The following is a 21,204-nucleotide window of genomic DNA, read 5'->3' on the forward strand; positions in this document are numbered from 1 at the left end:
CTTAACCATAGAGTAATATGTACTCTATGGTTAAGAAGTTAGTTTTTCAACAATTTTCACATAGCAATTAATTATCAATTAATACCAATTAATTTATATGATACTGATCGTTGTACATTAGCAAACATTATGATAGCCGTTCACTGTGGTACATTTATAATACCCTCAAATTTGTACTTAAGGGAGTTCTAACGTAGACCTATTCATTTTAGGAGCCGGTCATTATAGTAGTAAATCTTTGAAGGATTACAAATTGTTGAGCAAACGAGCATGTAAAAAAGGTATGGCTGTAATAGAATCAGGTGGAACTGCCGTGCAAGCTGTAAACGAAGCTATAATAGGTAGTAGTGTGACAGTAAATTTAGACATTAAGTACGAATATTTTTTAAAGTTTTGGAAAATGATCCATTAACAAATGCTGGCTTTGGATCAAATCTTACTTTGGAGGGCAACATTGAGTGTGATGCTTCAGTCATGAATGGCGAGAATCTCTTATTTGGTGCCTGTGGTGCAGTTAAAAAAGTTAAAAATCCAATATCTTTGGCCTATGATATATATAAAAGGCAATTATTACCACTACCTTTAGGTAAGTGTTTAATGAAGTGAAAGTATCATAATTTCATTACTGTGTTGCTTTAGGCTTGGTTTCACCACAACTCGTAGTTGGATCTGGTGCATTAATGCATGCAAAAAAGGCTGGATTAAAAGTTGTAAAACAACACAAATTAATTAGCAAGAAAGCTCTAAAATGTCATATTAAATACAAAAGTATTTTGGAATCCATTCATAGTGGAAATGAAGATACAAATGAAATATATTTGACCGAAGTCAGTGCAGAAAGTTCCTACTCAAATAGAAATGACACTGTTGGTGCTGTGTGCATTGATGAAAAAGGGCATGTTGCTGCTGGTTGTAGTTCTGGTTAGTACAGAGGTCTAATTTGGTATTAGTTTTATTGATATAATAGGAGGGCTTGTTTTAAAGCGCTCGGGAAGAGTAGGACAAGCTGCACATTATGGAGCAGGTGTATGGGCTGACAGCTTCACAAATGATAGGCCAAAAATTGCAGTATGCACAACAGGATGTGGTGAACAAATTGTCCAGACTCTTTTGGCAAAAACAATAGCTGAAGACCTTATCTTAGAGAAAGTTTGTCCTACTGTTGATTTACACAACTGTTTAACTGATAAATTTATAAGATCTAGGTAATTTTTGATTTTAGAACTAATTGCTTAAAATATAATTTGAAATATATTGTGTAGGTTTTTAACTAGGTCTCATGTTTCAAAACTGGGTGGAGCACTCGCTTTACGAGCGGATGTAACAAAAGCTGAAGTGTCTTTGTTATGGGGTCATACAACATCAAGCTTGGCTGTCGGCTATATGAAGAAAGGAGAAAAACCACATGTAAATTTAAGAATATTTGATTTTGCAAACTACTTAATTATGATTAATTTTCTTTTAGAGTCAAATTTCAATATTACCAGATAAAGCACAAGAAGGTCATTCAGTCATTGTAAGTGGAGCGGAATTTTACATGGACTCTACATAATATAATTTATATATACATATGAATATTCGGCGTCAAATGCTCCCTACTTTTTTTTATGAATTAGGGTTATATCAACTACCTTAAACGGTGAGTCAATATTTGTTGTTAAAATGTAACTCAAATAAAAAGATCTTCCCCTTATTTTATTAGTTTTATTGTTCATTAAGTAGGTTTTTACTAGGGATACAGAAAAAATATCGATATTTTTGTTAAGGTGGTTAAAAATAAGCAATACTTTAAAAGTTAAGTTTAAGAGGCGTAGGGAAGGTAAAGTAGATTATTACGCCAGAAAACGATTAATAGAAGTAGATTTTTACTAGGGATGCAGAAAAAAATATCGATATTTTTTCAGATTAAATTAAATACAATTTTTAAATAAATCTTTAAAATTGGTATTTGATTTAAAGGGTTTATGAAAAATAACTAAGAGATTTAGAAAAAGTATATATTTTTTAGGCTAATTCACTATTTTTATTTTTTTGTTAAATATCGATTTTTTTTCCTCCTTTATATATAAAATATCGACGATATATCGAAATTTTTTTCGGTGGCCAACCCCTATTTTATAAAAGAGATGCGCAAAAATATCTATATTTTTTCAGAACAATTTAAGTATAATTTAAAAAAAAACCTTAAAGGTTTAGGGAAATTTGTAATTTTAAAGACTTTTTAAAAATATCGTTAGGAATTTTAGAAAAAAGAAATTTTTAGGCTAACTCATAGTTTTTATTTTTTTTGCAAAGAATATTGATATTTTTAATACTTATTGCAGAAAAAGTATCGATATTTTGTTCCTCAGATATATCGATATTTTTTTAAAACTATCGAAAACGATATATCGAAATTTTTTAAAAAATAATATATCGATAGTTCTTTTGGTGGCGAACACCCCTAGTTTGTAGGCATATATTTGTGAAATCCTCTAAACGACACAGAAATTAAAGATGATGACTATTTACATGTGAGAATTCTGTTTAAATTAATAGTGGCATCTGACAAAAAAAATATCGATAAATAGTATTCGATATATTTAAAAAAATATTGAATTTTTTTTTGATGTAACTGTAATTTTTTAATAATATTTTAAAATCAAGTACGAATTTGTTAATGTTTAAGAAATACCATTAATTTAAAAAATATATAAAGAAAAAAATCGGCTGAAAATATATCGGCCAGTAATATCGATATTTTTTTGGCATCACTAATTTAAATCTTAGAAAAACACAAAATATATATAAACTTTATATAAAGGAAAAGTTTAAATAAACAAGATGTAGGCAGTACTTCTGTCTATTTTTCACCTATATTATTAAATATTTGAAGTTGAGGATAATGGATGCACTTTGTCTAGTGTGCTTAACAAATAGTACGGATAAACGATATTATTCTTTATTAACCATATTTCCCGAATTTAGTGACAAATGCTTATGCATACTGGATATATTAACACTTGTAACATCGTCTGAGGTATGTTTGTAACATTTTATTAGGATAAATCATACCATTTTACTGTTTTATTTTTGTAGGTAATATATACAGAAAATCTGCCAAATAGTATATGCATTGATTGTTTTAAATCACTGAAAATGGCTTATGAATTTATCATTCTTTATGAAGCTAGTCAAGTTACTTTAACACAAGATAAATTTCGGAGTATTTGTAAAATATCTACAATAATAGGAAATGCGGCTGAATCAAAATCAGAGGAGAATATTTTCATATTAACTGAAGATACTTGTGATAACAGTAATATAGTTAGTGATCATGAAACAGTTGAGGAAATAAGGAATGCAGACAATAATAGTGATGATAAAACAAAATGTGTGGAATGTCCAGCAAAAGCACTGTCAGATGTTGTTTCATCAAGGGAGGAAAGCACACAAATAAATGACAGCTCAGACGATAGTTTTGCAAAGTTTGAAATTATTTTAATTGAATATGAGAAATTGTCCAAGGAAACACAAAAGAATGCTAACCATATTTGTGCTATATGCAACAACCAATATGAATCATTATTAAAACTAAAAGCTCATAGAAAACATATCCATAATCCTAAATGGAAAGAAAAATTCAAGTGTCCCCAGTGTGATCAACAATGTAAAACTATGTCTGGTAAAAATGTTAGCATACAGGGTTTTTATAATTACCTGATTCTCTATTGTAGGGTTCAGATACCATATGCGAAAACATGATGGAAAGAAATTTGCTTGTGGAAAATGTGACAAAGTGTACTTGACCACAACTCTCTTGAATGAACATATAAGAAGAGTCCATGAAAACAAATTAAATAATAAATTTTTTTGTGAAGTATGTGCCAAAGGTTTCAAATTTAAAAATGCTCTTGAGGTAAGTGATATAACTTAAATTGTGAATAATTAATTGTTGTTCTTCTTATTTAGTACCACATGCATCTACATACAAATACTAGAAACTTTGTATGTAGATTTTGCGGATTCAGATCTGTTACATGTAGTGCATTAAAGAGACATGAAAGAACACACACAGGCGAACGTCCATATAACTGTAGATACTGTCAGCTTACATTTGCAGGCTCCGCAGAACGACTAAAGCATGAACTTGGCCATAAAGGTGTTTATCCTTACAAGTGTAAATATTGCCAAAAACCTTTTATACAAATGTACAATATGAGAGTGCATTGGTTACAACATACAGGCTCCTGTAATTGTGATATATGCGGAAAAACTTTTATTGAACAAGAAGTATTAAAATTTCATTATAGCTACACTCACAAAATAAAGATGTAAAGCGCTTTATCCTTTATTTACCCCAGATACTAAAAAGTATAGAGTTGGGAACTTCGACTGAAAATATTCCAAACAATCGATAGTCAAAAACTAGCGACTGAAAATAGTAATTACTATTTTCTAACTATTCAGTCAAATCCAGGATTCGACTGTTTTTTTCATTTCGTGGTGTCAGACGAGGGTGTACAAATCCTCATCAAATCAAATCAGTATTGTATAAATTGTCTGAGAGAAATAGACGGAGATAATCGCTTGAAGCGCAATTTTATATGTGGTAAGCGTAAGAGAGATGGAGATGTATCCTTCACGATTTAACTTTAACAAAGAAAAGGAAAAAATAATTACTGAATGCTATTATAATAAAACATAACAAGCAATTTATAATTTAATTTTAAACAACGTAGAGTTACTTTTATACTTGAATGTTCTGTGGATATGTAAAAGGGAATGGAATTTCTCTATGGAATGGAATAATACCCCACAAATGTTTTATTGTATTTTAATGTGTTAATTGCTATTTTTAGATAATATACTATAATAAATATAGACAATACAATAGAACTTAAACAAAACCTAGAAACTAAAGATGTACATTAATCATAAATACTATATAAAAATTAAACATATACTTAATCACAGAAAAAAAACTAATCCGTAACATAATAAAAAATTATCTGAATGAAATGATATAAAAGCTTTATTTATTATTGAATGGACATATTTTTTAATATAAATCAAGAGAGTCATCGAAATATTATCTATTATTGCCATAAAAACAGTAAAAATATTTTACTATTTATCATTCACCATTAGAATCTTTTTACCCAATTACATTAACAATCTTGAATACTTATACCAAAATGCTATAATATTAATGTACAATATATTGTTATTTACAAACTACCAAAAATCATAAAACTGTATATATTACATTATATATAAATCTATGTAAGCATAAATTGGGTATATTTTAGTAGAACCAAAAATAGTAACTAAAATTACCACTGAAACAGTCGATAGTAAATAGTAACAAAATCAGCCAAACCGAAAATAGCCACTGAAAACTGTCATTGGTAAAAAGTAGTACAACACTAAAAAAGAATAAAAAGTAAAAGTATTTGGTTAGGTTCAATATTGATGTCAACCTTCCTTTATTATCGTAGGCATGACATTGTTGGTTAATTTTTTTCTATGTGGTTAATCTGTTATACAATCATATACAATTGGCGCACGTCTGTTTCACAGGTGGTTCTTAAATTACTGTTAGGACTGGGTCGTTTTTAACAAATGAAGTAAAAAATATGGATTTATCCGCGTATAAAAACTTGGTTGATTTTAAAAATATCTGCCGTACCTGTATGAATAATCAAAATATGCGACAGAAAATTCGAGAAGAGAAAATTAAGGTTGATAATAAAAACATTTCCGTTTTGGAATTACTAAACTTAGTTCATGAAGTTAAGGTAACTAATGTGGAAGAACGCGTAAATAGCACATGATAGCCTTCTAATTTTCAGTTACACAAGGGCTTTCCTGATGAGATTTGTGCAACTTGTTTGGACCAATTACGTGCGTTTTACAAATTTAAATTACAAATTGAGAAATCGGAGTCTGTCCTAAAAAAACACTTAGGTCCATTTGATGAAAAGCATGCTTCTGTAAGCCCTTTAATTCAAAATGATATAAGTCTGAACACGCTTAACTTCAATCGACATCGATCGTCACCTATCTCGTCAGTAGCTTTTATAAAACATGAGTTTAATCGACCATATCAAGATGGTTCTTGTATTGACCTGAAAATAAATGAGGCAGATATCGATTTGGGCCTTTTAAAGATTAGCGACGATTACAAGGATGAGGCTAACACGTCCAGATCAGGAAGGAAGAGGGCTCTCGAAAACGAGGCGACGAGAGAAAACTATGAGAAATCCGACACATCAGACTGTGACGACACTACCCAAGAAAAGGATGATGCTCTTAAAATCAACCCAGCTGTTTGCACCACCTGTAATAAAACCTTTAAATCTAAATATATATTGAATGTTCACTTAAAGAGACACAAATTCAAAGGGCAATATCTTTGCCCTTTGTGTGGTAAAGGATTTAATTCACAAGGATGTCTTACGCGTCACACGAGAGTTCATACTGGTGAGAAGAATTATCAGTGTCAGATATGCCAGAAACGTTTTCCCTCCTCGAATAATTTAAATATTCATTTAAGAACACACACAGGCGTCAAACCCTATCTTTGTAATTTGTGTGGTAAATCTTTCACAAACCGTACAGGTATTTATGGTGATATCCTTTAATGTAATGTTGCTGAAGGATTTTTCAACATTTTATAGGGTTGAATTTCCATGTAAGAACACACAGCAAAGAGCGACCGTACATTTGTGACGTTTGTGGAAAATCTTTTGGGGCGCAGAGTCATTTGGATTGGCACAAGATGATCCATACAGGTATATACAGTATATATAGTATATAGTACAAGATGCATTAAAAATTAAGTTATTTCTATTGAATATTTCAGAATTTTTTTTAATAAAGCACATTTTACTAATGTTAGTAAAATAGTAAGGTTTTTACATCAATATATTATATTTATACCATTACAATTAAAATCAACTTGGTACAAGAATAGAGTCATAAAAAAATAAGAATTAGTTCTCAGTAAAAAATTGAAGACTATCCTCATAGCACGTGCAACAAAACTTCCTATCACTTTTTATGAGCATTCAATTTTGCATTATCAAAATAAACCTTGACATACAGATAGGTCTAACTTAAATAGGAATTTTTTGTTTGTCTTACTATTCTGTTTACCAACACGACTAAAACAGACAATTTTTAACAAAAATTATGGACATCTTCACAAAATAATATTCTAATATTTTAAAATACGGACTTGGTTGGTGCAGTTGTAAAGGCGACCGTACGGTCCTCCTGCTATTACGATTGTCGCTGGTTCGAATCCTGCTGGAGCATGGTCGTAGATTTATGTTTGTGATAGTCCTTAGGCATCCGACGAGGAAAATGATCCCAGTCACGCCTGTAATCAGGCTGGGTAAGACCGGATGCCTTCTGGGATGATCTCCAAGCTGGTTATTCGCCAGTCGGTAGACTTAATGCCGAGGACCGTGATTCGGAGCCCACGTTAAACAGTAGGTCCAATCCAGATAAATTCAATTGGTAAAAAGGATATTCTAAAATATATTAAATAAATCAATTGTTAAACTACATTGATATGTTTTTTTAAAGCTAAATTTTCTCTTATTAGGAGAAGTTTGAATAGCAGTTAGGTTAGCGGTTTAATATAATCAATTCTCAAAATACTGTTTGTAGCTTCTGTGTAAAAATGTTAAACTTTTGCCCTTAAAGAATTTAAAGTCACATGTGAAACTTGAAGTAATAATTTCTTCTCCTTCATTTTAAGAGCTTTTTATAAAATAATTTTGTAGCCAACTAAAATTTTTGTGAATTAAAATAGACAATTTAATTTATTCTACAGAGTTCCAAAGTAAGCTCTTGTCGTTCATAATAGAAAAGTACTATCAGCGTCTGTAATTGTTAGTTATTGCCTTCTTAAAAAAGTTTTCGAGTTATTGCCTATTGCTGGAGAGGACGTATTTTATAATAAACTTTATCTATTAAATTTCCTCTGTTTCATATTGGTTAACCTAAACATTTAAAACTCCTAGGTGAGCGCCCGTTTCCCTGTGATCAATGCGACAAAGCTTTTATCAAGAAATGTGACCTGCAACGACACCAATCTGTCCACACCGGCGAAAAACCCTTTTCATGTACCTACTGCGACAAGAAATTCAGTACTAAAGTGCATTTACAATATCACACGATGATACACACCGAAGAAAGGCCGCACCAATGTCCCATCTGTTCGAAAGGTTTTATAAGGCGTTACTATCTACGCGATCACATGGTTAAGCATCATGGGACCTTGGATGGCACCACGCTCGAAGAAAAGGAAACGGCCAAGAAGAAATCTGTTCAGGTGGACAAAACTAGGACTGACGCACTTAATTAAATGCTAGGGATTGTAAAATAGATGATTTTATTCAATATATGTACCAACTTTATTGAAAAATAAAAATTATTCTTGATTACAAATGTCCGTAGCCAAAAACTACAATAAAAGAGTCAAGTCACGATAGCTTCTTGAAAATGTCACTTGCATAACAGTAGTGTTGAAGTTTTCGAGGTTATCTATTTAGTTAAGTTTTTGTTGCCTGAAGATAAAAGCACTTTTACTTCAATAGGTCAATTTTATTTTAAAAATAAGGGATGGACTTATTGGATTGACAGTGACGTTGAGTTATCATGCATGGCTAGCGTTGAGGTGACCGTAGTATACTCTGGCCAGCTTTCAGTCTTTGCTATATACATAAAAATAAAATGTTGCATCAGTAGAAGGTTAATCAATTGATGCTTTTGGGGCCCAAACTACATGTTTTGTATCTCCCAATGGCAAATTTTCTTTAACATTTTGGTACTTCATAATGTCCCGTACAAATTAAGCCATTTTAAGGATTTTTTTGCCTTAGATTGATTGATTGAAAACAATTTATCTTATTTTTATCTGAAGTCACTTAACTTTTATACCGTCAATAGTTGGTAGTTTTATTTGCCATTGTTAAAAACTTGATCTTTTAAAAACGTGCATTCGAGAATATGTAGGTTTTTAACTCTCTCAAAGCGAGAACATAATTATTCTAATACATTCATTGAGGAGATTGAAGATCATTTCGGTCCCTACAAGTATTGGGAGTAGGACTGAACAAACATAAACGCCGAGTAAATAAATGTTGCTACAGCTACGTTTCGATCAAATTGCACCTGATTAATGTGATCTTATATTCTGTAGTATAATGCACTCTATGTATAGTGCCGTGGGCCCTATCTCTCTTGCTAAAGCGTATCGAAAGCCGAACCTTATTCGCACGAACAATCTGGGCCGTTGTAATCACCAACCTATATTATTCGTTGGTAGAAGTTCTAGTTTTTAAATACTTCCAGATCAGCTATCTTATAACTGTCTGGAGGTAAATAGTGATGTGTCGATTGGTTAATATAACCTCCACGAGACTATTGTCCCTCTTTAATTTGTCGGTGTAACACTCGTTGACCTTGTACATATATTTCAAAACTAAAGCCCTATTTGCATTTGTTATTTTATTGAAAATAGAAGTACAAATATAATATAGTTTACAGTTGTTTGTTTTCTATATATCTTTAATTAAAAAGAAACAATTGAACAATAAAAATATAAAAAATAAAATTAAGTCTACAAATAGAGTTTAAAAAAAACATAATTATGTCATAACTACATTTAGGCTGTGAACTAACTTAAAGAAGTGGATTTACAATCACAACCCTTAAAATATGGCGGAATGAATACTTGTACATAATGAACCAAAGCAGTTTCAAATTTGTGAACATTATTTTTTGTATCAATTTAAATATTTGTATACCAGTAGTTACTTTTTATCCTGATATCTAAAATAAAATTGTTCATGTAATAGCAATTCTAAGTTAGTACAAGATTTAGTTACCTTTTTTTCATAGTAATTATTTGGTGTAAATTATCTTCCAGTATTTTCTCTCCAGGTTGACCTTTGTGCTTCAACAACATATAGCCTGTCAGACTTTCTAAATGATCTAAGACACTTTTTAAGTTATCTATACCGATTACATCCAACTGTAATTAAAAGGACAAAATTTCAGTTAACTGAGAAAAATATCAAACAAAAAAATATACCTCAACGCGATAATGTTTAAGATCACTGTCTGGCAATAGAATCTTCCCTGGAGCTGGAGGTAGTGCTTTAATTTTTCTCTTTTTCCCTCTTGAAGGTGGCAAATGCTCTTCGCCCTCCTCTTTTTCTCTATCTCTCCTTGGACAAGCGCATATTCGAGCTTTTATGCACCGTCTACCCAACACTGTCCCTCTATAAATAATATAATTACAGAGATATGTTAAGAAATTAAGTTTACATAAAAAACTCACTGTTGATTCTCTAACTGAAAGATCATTTCTAAATTTCTTCTGGAAATACCAGGTGAGCCACAGGAGCTCATGCAAACAAAATAAAAGAATTCTTTTACGCCCTTTACACCAGCTTGAGGCTCAGAAAGTGGCAACACAACACTGAGATGCTCTTTGTTTAACTTGTTGCCCAAATATATAGCTTTCTTGTTTGAAGATCGCAATACATGAAACCATACATGTTCCGAAACATCTAAAATCCAACTGATATTGTCTACCTTAATATTACATTGAACATATTACCTGTATTGGTTCTTTCTGCTTTTTGCTCGTGCATTATACAGCGAACAACTGTATCAGTAGTCTTGTGCTCTTCAGCATACTGAAGAGTGGCTCTAATATACATAGGTTCCTTTGTATAGTAATCTACTGTAAACTCCACAGGAAACTTTTCATTCATTTTTGTAAAAATTTTATTACAATTTTCAGAATACTGATCAATAAAAAAATAATAAATAAAATGAGAAGTTCAATAGCATTAAAATATTTACCTCTTTGTATTTTATATTCATACTAAAATTGAAATCACCTGGAAAATCTGTATTGGCAAGGGGTGTATCAGGTAGAGCGGACAAATGTTCTAAATCTTCAGGATCAAATTTATATTCGTGTTTTTTAGTATTCTGATTCATTAGGTCTTCCACCAATAGAGTTGTGTCTTCCTAAATTCATTATAATCACATCAAATATAATCAATAAATTGTGATACTTTTCAAGTTGAATTCAAAATTTTTGAAATGATCAAACTTCTTTTGGTTTGGCTTTAATATCCTCTATTATTGCTTAAAATTATGTTATTCTAGCGATTATAGGGATTGTAGAATGATGATTTTAAAATTTTGATAAAAAAGCAGTGAAAAACATCTAACTATTTTCTATCACAGTAGTATGTGTAGGTGTATATGCATGTGCACTGTATATGTAATAATAATACTTACAGAAAAAGGAAGATTTTCATCTTCTCCTTCCACATAATTGAGAAGGTCACTAAATCCATTTTCTTGTGAAAAAGAAGATGGTTCCAATTCTTGGAACGTCAAATTATCTGGAAAACTCATTGTTTTAAACCGTCTAAAAAATAAAAAAAACAAATGTTACATATAATCTGCACAAAGAAAATAACAGCATTAAAGTTATGGGGTAAGATATAAGAGACATATTGTTGCACAATATTTACTGGTGAAACATCATGTTTTCCACTTGATAAAATTAATAAATAGAGATTATGCATAAGTGCGCAAAATTCCTATATATACATTTAAATTCATCTCCATTAATAGTAATTCCCAGAAAAGTTTAGGTCTATTAGATTTAGGTTATGTCAGTAATTATATGGTTCTCTAGACAACAAATTACTATGTGCAGCATTAACTTTTTTCAAATAAGTTGTATAGCAATATATACACTTAGCGATATAATATTTTACCCCTTTTTAATGTCCTACTACTTGCACCACTTTATTTCACTTGTTGAATCACTCTTACCAAGGCGGCGTTGCCGAAATGTCAAACTAATAAATCTTGTAAATAAATAATATAGAAGAATATACAAAACAAATTTATAATATATTTATAATAATGAATAATACGTTAATTAAAATGGTAAAACATACAGAAATGTTACTTATCAATGTGAGTTAATAATTTATTTCTTTAAACATTATTACACAAAATTTTTAAACTAAAAGAAGATGGCAACACAGAGAAAAATATATAGATATTTTCTACATTTCGTGTTTTTTCTATAATTTCCTACTAAATGAATGAAAAATAAAAATATATATACTTGACTACTTTCAAATTTTAGACTATGTATACTGTTTTTTCATACATGTTAGAGAATCAATCAATAATATTCGGGAACTTTACAGCAAGGAAACAAACATAATATACCAGTTAAAATTTCAATAATGCACAATCCTAATTGTATAGAGCAAATGATGTATTCGAATCGTAACACTTCACTTTGTAGAATCATTAAGTATAAGATTCCCACGACCGAAGGGATAGTTAACAAAATTGCCACAATGATCAACCAGTCTGAAATAATAAGGCCTTAGTTAGTGATATATTCATTATATATACATCTTACTTTTTTCCGTTAAATTTCCTCTCCGGGCTAGTATTATTCGCAGAATTTCTATTCCACATACAGACATTAAGACGCCGAAATCTGTGGAGAAATGATGCAAATCACTAAAGTTCACATATTTAACGACATTCATTCCAATTTCGCATGTAGCAAATAGCCCAAAGTAGTAAGAATTTAAATACAGGAGTACTTCGAACGTCAAAGACGTATTCAGGCGACAATTATCGGTCATTTTAGTGTTTTGTTTGTGTCGAGAGGACTGCTAAAAACGTAAAAATCGATAAGGGCTTATTGTCATGCGCCCTCTTGCTTATAAGCTTGTTACTTGAAAATGTACGTGGGGTAATAAAATAAAAACAAATAGTATATTTTTACATATTATTTATTATTTGAATAGAAATGTCAGAACATTCAGAAACACTGCTTAAGAGAAAAACAAAGATTATGTGCCCGTGAGACGGGATTATCTTTAATCACACATACACATTTATCGTCGTATATTCATAAATACTGGATCAATTTACAAGGAATCCTTGCGCCGACGTTGCCATCGCGACTGCCGGCTTGGCTGGCTCTATGCCACACACTTCATCAAACCGCCATAATACTAAACTTAAACGTAATTTCATGGTATATTTTAAATTAGACTAAGAATTGATAACAGTTTGACAAACTAGTAGGGCTAGCCGCTGCGTAGTCACTTCACGGGCGTGCCTTCGGTAGCCGTCGCTGCGCCTTCGGTTTTGACCATTTTGCCAGTGTCGCCTAAGGGAAACAAAGCAAACTGGTAAAAGCGGAATTTATTAGCGTTTTAGGTACACTTACTCTCAGATCCCTCTTGTTCTCCGCCAGATCGGCGACGTTTACGGGCCGAACGGTCCTTTCTAAAAGGCTTCTGTGGGGCTGGTAGTGGATCCATGCCCAATACCTAAAAATCCAGAAGGATTAGTCAGTGCGAAACGAGTTTTTATAAGGACTCAAATTACTTTAAAGATCTGCCTGAAAGCGATGAGTCGTAGCGCGTATTGTGCAGAACAGGTCAAGTCCTCTCGCTGTTGAGCGCTGAGTGCGCCCGCGGCGTCCGGTCCATCTTTCTCGCAAGGGTCGGAAAGACCCGGGCCACCAGGTAATAGTAGACCGCCAGCAACCGCCTCCATGACTCGTCGCAAAGCGTCGCCCGATGAAAGTTGCACTTGTCCTGGCGTAGACGATATCACCTTTTCCGCTAGTAACTCCATGGCCTGCAATAAATAAATGGCAATAAAGTACCACGTCATTGCCTTGACGTAGGTCTTTCAACCTATCCTACTTACCCAAGAACTGAGTGGCGACCATGTAGGTACTCGTTGACACAAATCTCGTAGAATCCGGATGATCATGACACAGGACTGCAGCCCCAACGCCCTAGCCTGTAAGTTCCGAAGCATTAACGAACCGCCTCCGCGGCGAGCCGACCGAGAGGACTCCGCGAACGGGTCGAGGCCTCATCCTCACGGAGCTCTCTCGTTCTCGGCTTGATTGGCTATCGACTATCTACAGCGATGATTGAGATGTGAAGTTTTTGCTTCGTTAAATCGGAAGACGCGACGCTTTTACACAGCTATTTATATCAAAAGAAAAGTGGTTTGATCAAAAATATAAAAAATAAAAAGGGAATAGAAGCAACGGTTTTCTTTGTTTGCAATATTCTACAGTAGTGTTGTTTTCTGAACAAAAAAGCCTTTGTCTGATCTGAAACACTCCGATTCCCTGCCGAGTCGAGCCGTAGACTATCTAAAAACCCACATCATCAGATCTCAGCTGGGCGAGACGGAGGCCCCCGGGAGCCACGCTCCCCTCCAAGGAAGGTCGCGCGGCTCTCCCGGAGCCACCGCTCGCTCTACGCCATCGTTGCGTTCTTCGCTCTTCATGGGTACAGGTTATGGATGGAGTTACGCGCCGCGCGATTTCCGAGACCGCTCGATCGGCCGGCTACAGTTCGCGAATCGCAAGAAAAAACAACAGACCGCGAGTGAGTAAAACACAAACCTGGAACCATTTGGTATGTCTGAGCGCTGCCAGCGCCTGGAGACATTTTCCTCTCGAGAGTACGTCCCGGTCCGACCCGCCGCTTGCAGCTTCTAGACATAGAAAAGGGTGTTTGACCATCCGCCCCGCGATTTCTAAGCACCTCCCCGGCGGCCCGTCCGGGAGGCGCTTAGACGCGGGGCGTCCTATGATCAAAAATCCTTATCCCCACGCACCGGTATAGCTGGTGGACTCTAGAAAATGGGACATTTAGGCACAGTACTTCGCAGAGACATAAGTATTGGACTAGCAGGGAGGCGGGCCGAGTGCGCCGCCTCCCTGCCCGCTCGTCGCATTCTCTCTTCGGCCTAGAAAACGTCCAATATTTATTAGCAAACCGAGGCTTAAGCTGTAGCATTCTCGCTTCCGCACAACGGCCGCGTGCGCCAGCAGCTGAAGCCTCCCGGTACTGCCCGCTTATTTCACATAGACAAGTGTGTTTATGAAAGACAAAATGCCTCAGTGGACTAAAACAGAAAAAAAAATGGAAAACGTGCTAAGTACAGTCAGATTCGTCAACACGTCTCAACAGTTTCTCTCTCAAAAACACGTTTACCACGTCCCCTCGCCTCCGTCCCAGCCAACATTTTATCCGCTCAGGGACTTACCCTGTTCCCGCATCACCGGACTCGTCAATTGAACCAAAACGGTTAGGCCCTCGGCCTGCACGGTGAGGCCGGCCTCTGCCGGATTGATCAACACCTGGTACGTCGCCTCCGATGATACCTGAAATTGTTCCTTCTGTTAGTCTGCATCTCATAGCAGTATCCGACACCTCTCTTACCTGCTTTAACGCTGCGGGCAACAACTCTACCACCTTCTTCAGCAGAGTTAAGGTAGGTTTGTCGGCACACAGTACTACTAGCTCCACGCTGTTGTCGCCCTTCAGCAACAGACCTTTGGCAAGATGACCTACACGCATCACGCCCCGCAGCATGCGAGAAGCGTCCCGCTCCTGCTGGAACGAAAACCTATAACAAAAGCAACGATATTTTTTATTGAATACATATCCTCCGAAACACTATGAGCGTATTCATAAAGTAATTGACAAAATCGAACATACTTAAAATGACATTTGAAAAAGGAAAACGCAGCACAGATACATCGAAAATTGTGTTATTTGTGGTGGTGCTGACGTGAACTAGTGTGAGTGGTCGTATTCGTTCCGCAATTTTAGATCTTAAAGGTGAACTCTGCCGTGGCCGTTCTTCAATGTTTTTGAACCATTAACATAATACTGGATATTAAAAGAAGCTCGATCTTCCATATATATTTATTGCCAAAAATATAATGGACCTAGTTTTCTTTTGTGAATCGCAGAAAGAAACAAAATAGAACCATTTTCAAAAGGATAGTCTACAGGTGTCTAATAAAAATGTATCATATACAAAAAGATCATAGTTGAAGACCGCAGAAACTTTTGGAAAGTCTGCGGCCACTAAGCAAAACACTAGATAAAAGACAAATCGTTCTTCTTGAGATAGAACTTGGCCAAACTATTAATTGATCTGTGTGTTTGGCGGCAACTAATACTAATGCAACAGGCAATATTTAATTTGAATCTCCGAGTCAAAAAGAATATCCTCTTCAGAAGCAAAACAAAAAATATTAAATATAAATAATTAATTGGTGAGTTATTTATAGATTTACGTAATGCATAGTGGCTCAGACACCAAATGATATTGTGCCTTCGACTTTTGTTATCTTCGTCTATTCTTAATTATTTCATTTAAGCATTTATGTAACTTCAAACAGTAAATTCGCGATATTATCAGTAATTCATTTTACCATAAAAAAAAGAATATCTCCTTACAATTGATTATCGCGCCCGTCTTCCTTTTGTGGTTGTTGTTCTATGGGCTTATCTTTAGCAGGTTCTCCTTCTGTAGGCTTGGCTTCAGCTAATTGATCAGACACCTGAAACGGAGGGTATAACTACAATGGAGACAGCTTGTTTTACTCCACTTATACCTGCTTCAGAGCTCGCTCAGTGTGTGACACGATACGCTGAACAGCCTGTAATTCTTCCTCCTTAGGGTAGATCTCATTATGTTTAGCTATCACGTGGCGATCGTCACTAGATTCGGTGCGTCGAAGGCCTGGTCCACCAGGAAAGAACTAAAAAATAAACTTGAATAGGCGCACTGTTTAAAAATATCTTTCGTTTACCGGCGGGCCGCCCGGAAAAGGTCTGCCTCCACGACCAAAGGGACCTCCTCCACCCCGTGCCATCATATCCATGTAATCCTCGTAACGTCGCCTGTCGTCCCAATACATGGATTCTACTTATAAGTGATAAAATTACTTCACAACCTCTCCAAGTTTTGATTAACACTTACCTTCGTCTTCTAAATTGAAACCGTGACGACGGGCCCAGAACTCTTCTCGTAATGCCTGAAAACAAACACCAATAACTGAGTGCACTACTGATTTGTACTATATCATAATAATGTTAGAACGGGCAAAACCCCGCGAGACAAACCCTCTAGGCACACGGGGGTGAAACCGTTCTTATCTGTTGATTTACGACAACCTCAAAATTCCACCAGAGACCTCTCCGACGGAAGGAACGATTGTCGCTGAAACTAAAAATTTTCAACTTACTGCTCGGCGCATTTTTTCCTCTTGTATTTTGCGTTGTCTGAGAGAAGGCTTCACATCGACCACCAGGTCCGGATTGACCTTTTTCTTGTATTGTAGCCGATGTCTGCGACCCTTCATATGCATTTCCTTGGCATTGGGATCGTTGAAACGACACTCACACAACTTGCAATTAAAACTTATAACCTGCAGATGAAAATTCAGTAGGTTAAAGGTAGAGGATTCGAGTTGAGAAAATAATAAAATGACAGGCGAAATGAGTGCCTTATAATATATTTAATAATTTTGAGAAATGTTGTTAATCCCAAGTTTTATTAAATTTAATTGAAAAATTACCCTATCAAAATCGCTAGTTAGAACTTTAACCAAGGACCTTTATAGTAGTGTGTAGTATTGAGCTACAGATTGGGTCAACATTCGCGAGTACCGTCTGCGAAAAAATCCGACACACTTGGCAGAATTGGATGAAAAGGAGCAATCATACTTACTCCTATTATAACAAAATTGCTGTCAAACTTACCTTGCCGTCATCGCTCTTAATTTCCTCGATGTAGTCTTGACCAACAGGTTGAATATCTGGCTCAGGAATAGTATCATCTGCATCCTCTTCCTTTATGATTGCGTCCCCATTACTTCCTTGGCCTACGCCTAGTCCCCCTGACTGAACAAAGTTGATTTTGGGCGCAGAAGCGACTGATTTTCTGCCGCCGCCTATGACCTCGGGCTCCTGTGGCGGGATGGGTTTGCCCAGCTTGGTATGTAGTAACACTACCTTTTGGTGCTTAGCTCCGCGGATATGAGCTGCATATGCGTCATTGCCGGTGCAAGTCACATCGCAAAGTTGACATCGTAACGAATTTCCCGAACGATTTGCATTGGTCGTAGCTACGGAGGCGGCCATTTTAGTAGCAGCTTCGCGTTTCTTGTGTTTCTGTCCTTCCAAATGTTCCCTGTAAGTCTGAGGACCTGCGCAACTGAAGAACAAATTTGTCATTAACACTAGTGTCATTAAAAGATGACGGTAGAACAAAAATATCGGGCACGGCCATGGAAACGTCCTGTGGATAAGAACGCTCCCCATTAGTGACCATTCCCTTATGCTTTCGCAAGGTGTCTGAACACGGATCGCTATGGTCTACTGATCGTGAAATTCTCCTTGCCCATATTCTAAAATATTTATTGCTAGAACCTTCACCTGATCTTGCAGACGTCACAATAATGAAGCTGTTGGGGTTTTGGCGGGGCTTTCGCCCGCTGTCCTTTGTTGCTGCCGGTGCCTCTCTTAAATCCTTGCCAACCGCCACCGCCCGGCTTCGGAGCTACTCCAGCTGTTTGTCCTGCCTGCCCCCCGGCCGCCTGTTGCTGCGCAACATACATTGTGGCGGCCGAGTACAACGCTGCGTCGTATCCGGAATACGTGGTGTTAGCTTTGGTTTCTGTATAAAAAAAATCCTTAACATAGTAGCAGAAAGATTCAACAAAACTACTTACGTTTGGCCTGGGTAGTCGGTTGAGCAGCTATGGTCGTCTGAGTAGCTGGCTGAGCGTACGTAGCCTGATAGGCTGTAGCGTTGGGTTGGTAAGTGGCGGTGTACTGAGCCGGTTTGGCGGCTGCTGTCGCGGCCTGTGCTTGTTGGCCTGCAGCTCTTTGTGTAGCGTAGGTGGTTGCGTATGTGGCAGGCTTGGCGGCGGCGGCTTGATCGTATCCTCCTGTATAACTCGCAGCTGCTGTTTGGCCGTATCCGTACTCATAGGCTGGTGTGGCGCCTGTGCCCACTGCGGCATAAGTCCCCTGAAAAATATCACGCTTTACATACTTAAGCTTTACTTATTCAGTTACATCTCTTAAATTGAGTCAATTGACTTACCTGAGTAGCAGCAGCTGCTTGATACGCTGTATCGTATCCCGTAGCCCTCTGTGTACCGTACGTAGCAGCTGCCGCAGTGGCAGGGGCAGCGGCTACTGCATAGCCGGGCTGGCCTGCCTGATAAGCAGCTCCAGTGGCAGTTGCGCTACAAAAATTTAGCAATTATGCAATCTTAAAGCAAGTCTACATAGAAGACACTGTAGGTTGTTTTACATTTATTGAATATTAAGCTGATTCTTATAAGGAATACCTCATGATAGTATCTTTGCTATATGCTTACCGAGTCTTCGAAAATACGTTAGAAATAAAATTATCTGATTAAAAAAATGCTACAGACTAAATATTCTCAAAGCAAACTGAAGAGACAAATTGCCGACAGGATAGAACTTTTCCAAAATTTACTTTTTGCGAAAAATGCACACGTGCTTTGCAAAAGATCCGCGAAACCGGGTGCCAAAATGGCGACTGTACAGCGCCTATTGGTCAATGTTGCCGTTCGCATACATACACTATATTAAGTCGCTATTAATACACCAATCGCACTATTAAATCAATTATTAATCGGGGCGTTTTGGTGCGATATGTACAATCAATAAGCGGGAAAATATTATTGAAAACCAAACGAAATCAATCTTTAGAAGTGGCATTTACTAATGATGTTGGTGGTCTCTAATAATTTGTTCTAGATCTGTATTTTACATAATATAGCTTTCTGTACCCTTTACTAATTAATTTTTGTAAAAAACGAACAAATAACTCGGTCATACTTTCGTAAAAACACTGTTGACAACGTCGCATAGTTTATCGATTTGGGAACAAAATGCCGGCGACTGCTTCTCAAGGACACAGGTTTTATAAAAAGTCTACGCAATTTTTTAGTGTCCAACATGCGTTTGATCTTCACTTATTGAATAAGTCGTAAATATGTACACTACGCTTTGACATTAACATAATTTCACTTACCTATATTGAGTTCCACCATGTGTAAAACCGAAATAGTTATTCGTAGCCATCATACATCAACACGCTTACAAACTATAACTAAGCTGGCGCCTTTAGGTGGAGGAAGCTGGAACTTTCTAAACGGAAGCTGTCAAAACCGTCACTTTCAACGCGCTACTATTTAAATGCGAGATGCATCTATTAAGTAAAATACAATTGATTATTTTACCTTTGTTTTTTTATTAAATCACTCAAAGATAATATGGAACTATACTGCTTTTGCTTATAACTCATCGCATAAAATGAAAAATTAAATGTTACAGTGAAAGCATACTTAATATCTATAGCATCTGATACAAATGCCAACATTTTTCTAAAAGGAGATAGTAATCTAATGGTGAGTACTAGGGGTGTGGGCCTCCGAAAAATCGATATTACGTTATATCGATATTTTAAAAAATAACGATATATCGGCCAAAAAAAATTCGATACTTTTTTTGCAATAAGTATAAAAAATTTCGATATTTTACCAAAAAATACATAGATATTTTTAAGAAAAAATAAAAATAGTGAAATAGTAGCCTAAGAAAATATATATTATTTCTAAATTTCTTTTAATTTTTTTAGGTTTGTTAAAAATTATATTTAATTTAATCTGAAAAAATATCGGCTAAAAAAATATTGATATATCGGCCAACAAATAATATTTTTTACAGAAAATATCGATATATCGATATTTTTTCTACATCCCTATTGAGTACAAAATTGAAGGAAGCGAACGAAAATAGGATACATTAAAAATCATCGTGGTCCGGTAGATTGAATATACGCCCTAGTGCGTACATCTCCACTGTTAGAAAAAACCATAACCATAGAATATGACCATAACTAGTGTTGGGAACAATCGACTGAAATCCACTATCGACTGTTTAGTAATTGAATACGTTTTACTATCGACTGTTACATTCTCTATTTTTGGTTCGACTGTTTTTACTAGTAACTGTTTTCAGTCCCTATTTTCGGCCCGCTGATTTTATTTCTGTTTACTATCGACTGTTACAGTGGTTTATTTTAGTTACTATTTTCGGTTCTACTAGTTCATTCGATTGATTTTTAACAATGTGACTGTGTCGTCCTGGCCGCGACCTTAAAAGTAATGCCCCGAATTTATGCTTATATAGATTTATATTAACGTGGGGAACTATTGACTGGAAACAGTCGATAGTCAAAAAAATAGCGACTGAAAATAGTAATTAC

General features: G+C 35.5%; 5 protein-coding genes and 1 non-coding gene across 21 annotated transcripts; 3 read left to right on the forward strand and 3 right to left on the reverse strand.

The window, feature by feature from the left end:
* Positions 1–6: 6 nt before the first annotated feature.
* Tasp1 (Taspase 1) lies at positions 7–1,693 on the forward strand. 3 transcript variants are annotated; one of them, XM_076399654.1, is made up of 7 exons: positions 7–148; positions 213–341; positions 392–586; positions 640–921; positions 968–1,205; positions 1,263–1,407; positions 1,466–1,693. In XM_076399654.1, the coding sequence occupies exons 1-7, from the start codon at positions 130–132 to the stop codon at positions 1,550–1,552; spliced, it is 1,095 nt and encodes a 364-aa protein (XP_076255769.1). In that variant the 5' UTR covers positions 7–129; the 3' UTR covers positions 1,553–1,693. The 3 variants fall into 3 exon arrangements, with proteins under 3 accessions (XP_076255769.1, XP_076255779.1, XP_076255785.1); XM_076399664.1 differs by having other exon boundaries at positions 1,275–1,407; XM_076399670.1 differs by having other exon boundaries at positions 213–281.
* A 1,057-nt stretch (positions 1,694–2,750) lies between these two features.
* Positions 2,751–4,326, forward strand: LOC143193477 (uncharacterized). The gene is made up of 4 exons (XM_076399707.1): positions 2,751–3,019; positions 3,079–3,664; positions 3,717–3,898; positions 3,952–4,326. The coding sequence occupies exons 1-4, from the start codon at positions 2,885–2,887 to the stop codon at positions 4,315–4,317; spliced, it is 1,269 nt and encodes a 422-aa protein (XP_076255822.1). The 5' UTR covers positions 2,751–2,884; the 3' UTR covers positions 4,318–4,326.
* Positions 4,327–5,495: 1,169 nt separating this feature from the next.
* On the forward strand, positions 5,496–8,442 carry LOC143193469 (uncharacterized). The gene is made up of 4 exons (XM_076399695.1): positions 5,496–5,780; positions 5,835–6,603; positions 6,663–6,776; positions 8,016–8,442. The coding sequence occupies exons 1-4, from the start codon at positions 5,619–5,621 to the stop codon at positions 8,357–8,359; spliced, it is 1,389 nt and encodes a 462-aa protein (XP_076255810.1). The 5' UTR covers positions 5,496–5,618; the 3' UTR covers positions 8,360–8,442.
* Positions 8,443–9,489: 1,047 nt separating this feature from the next.
* On the reverse strand, positions 9,490–12,261 carry LOC143193485 (transcription factor p53). 3 transcript variants are annotated; one of them, XM_076399731.1, is made up of 8 exons: positions 12,209–12,261; positions 11,317–11,449; positions 10,870–11,040; positions 10,622–10,811; positions 10,340–10,571; positions 10,091–10,280; positions 9,885–10,030; positions 9,490–9,828 (listed from the first exon to the last, which is right to left on the reverse strand). In XM_076399731.1, the coding sequence occupies exons 2-8, from the start codon at positions 11,434–11,436 to the stop codon at positions 9,810–9,812; spliced, it is 1,068 nt and encodes a 355-aa protein (XP_076255846.1). In that variant the 5' UTR covers positions 11,437–11,449; positions 12,209–12,261; the 3' UTR covers positions 9,490–9,809. The 3 variants fall into 3 exon arrangements, with proteins under 3 accessions (XP_076255846.1, XP_076255838.1, XP_076255833.1); XM_076399723.1 differs by lacking the exon at positions 12,209–12,261 and adding an exon at positions 11,805–11,934; XM_076399718.1 differs by lacking the exon at positions 12,209–12,261 and adding an exon at positions 11,556–11,620.
* Positions 12,262–12,835: 574 nt separating this feature from the next.
* On the reverse strand, positions 12,836–20,291 carry Zn72D (Zinc-finger protein 72D). 12 transcript variants are annotated; one of them, XM_076399795.1, is made up of 18 exons: positions 20,177–20,291; positions 19,969–20,124; positions 19,006–19,150; positions 18,629–18,929; positions 18,333–18,573; positions 17,658–18,111; positions 17,141–17,323; positions 16,876–16,930; positions 16,706–16,818; positions 16,508–16,654; positions 16,350–16,453; positions 15,321–15,507; positions 15,145–15,262; positions 14,498–14,589; positions 13,783–13,878; positions 13,456–13,710; positions 13,295–13,397; positions 12,836–13,234 (listed from the first exon to the last, which is right to left on the reverse strand). In XM_076399795.1, the coding sequence occupies exons 2-18, from the start codon at positions 20,019–20,021 to the stop codon at positions 13,167–13,169; spliced, it is 2,715 nt and encodes a 904-aa protein (XP_076255910.1). In that variant the 5' UTR covers positions 20,022–20,124; positions 20,177–20,291; the 3' UTR covers positions 12,836–13,166. The 12 variants fall into 12 exon arrangements, 8 of the variants coding, with proteins under 8 accessions (XP_076255910.1, XP_076255894.1, XP_076255903.1 ...); XR_013005048.1 differs by lacking the exons at positions 19,969–20,124; positions 20,177–20,291 and adding an exon at positions 19,773–19,909 and having other exon boundaries at positions 14,498–14,730; positions 18,629–18,944; XM_076399779.1 differs by lacking the exon at positions 20,177–20,291 and having other exon boundaries at positions 16,706–16,821; positions 18,629–18,944; positions 19,969–20,127.
* LOC143189443 (small nucleolar RNA SNORA79) lies at positions 16,984–17,115 on the reverse strand. The gene has a single exon (XR_013003886.1). It is a non-coding gene; the product is annotated as a small nucleolar RNA SNORA79 (small nucleolar RNA).
* Positions 20,292–21,204: the final 913 nt, after the last annotated feature.

Source organism: Rhynchophorus ferrugineus, unplaced genomic scaffold (genome assembly GCF_030347505.1).
Source record: "Rhynchophorus ferrugineus isolate W39M unplaced genomic scaffold, kcgeb_rfMv2 rfM1, whole genome shotgun sequence".
NCBI lineage: Eukaryota > Metazoa > Arthropoda > Insecta > Coleoptera > Curculionidae > Rhynchophorus > Rhynchophorus ferrugineus.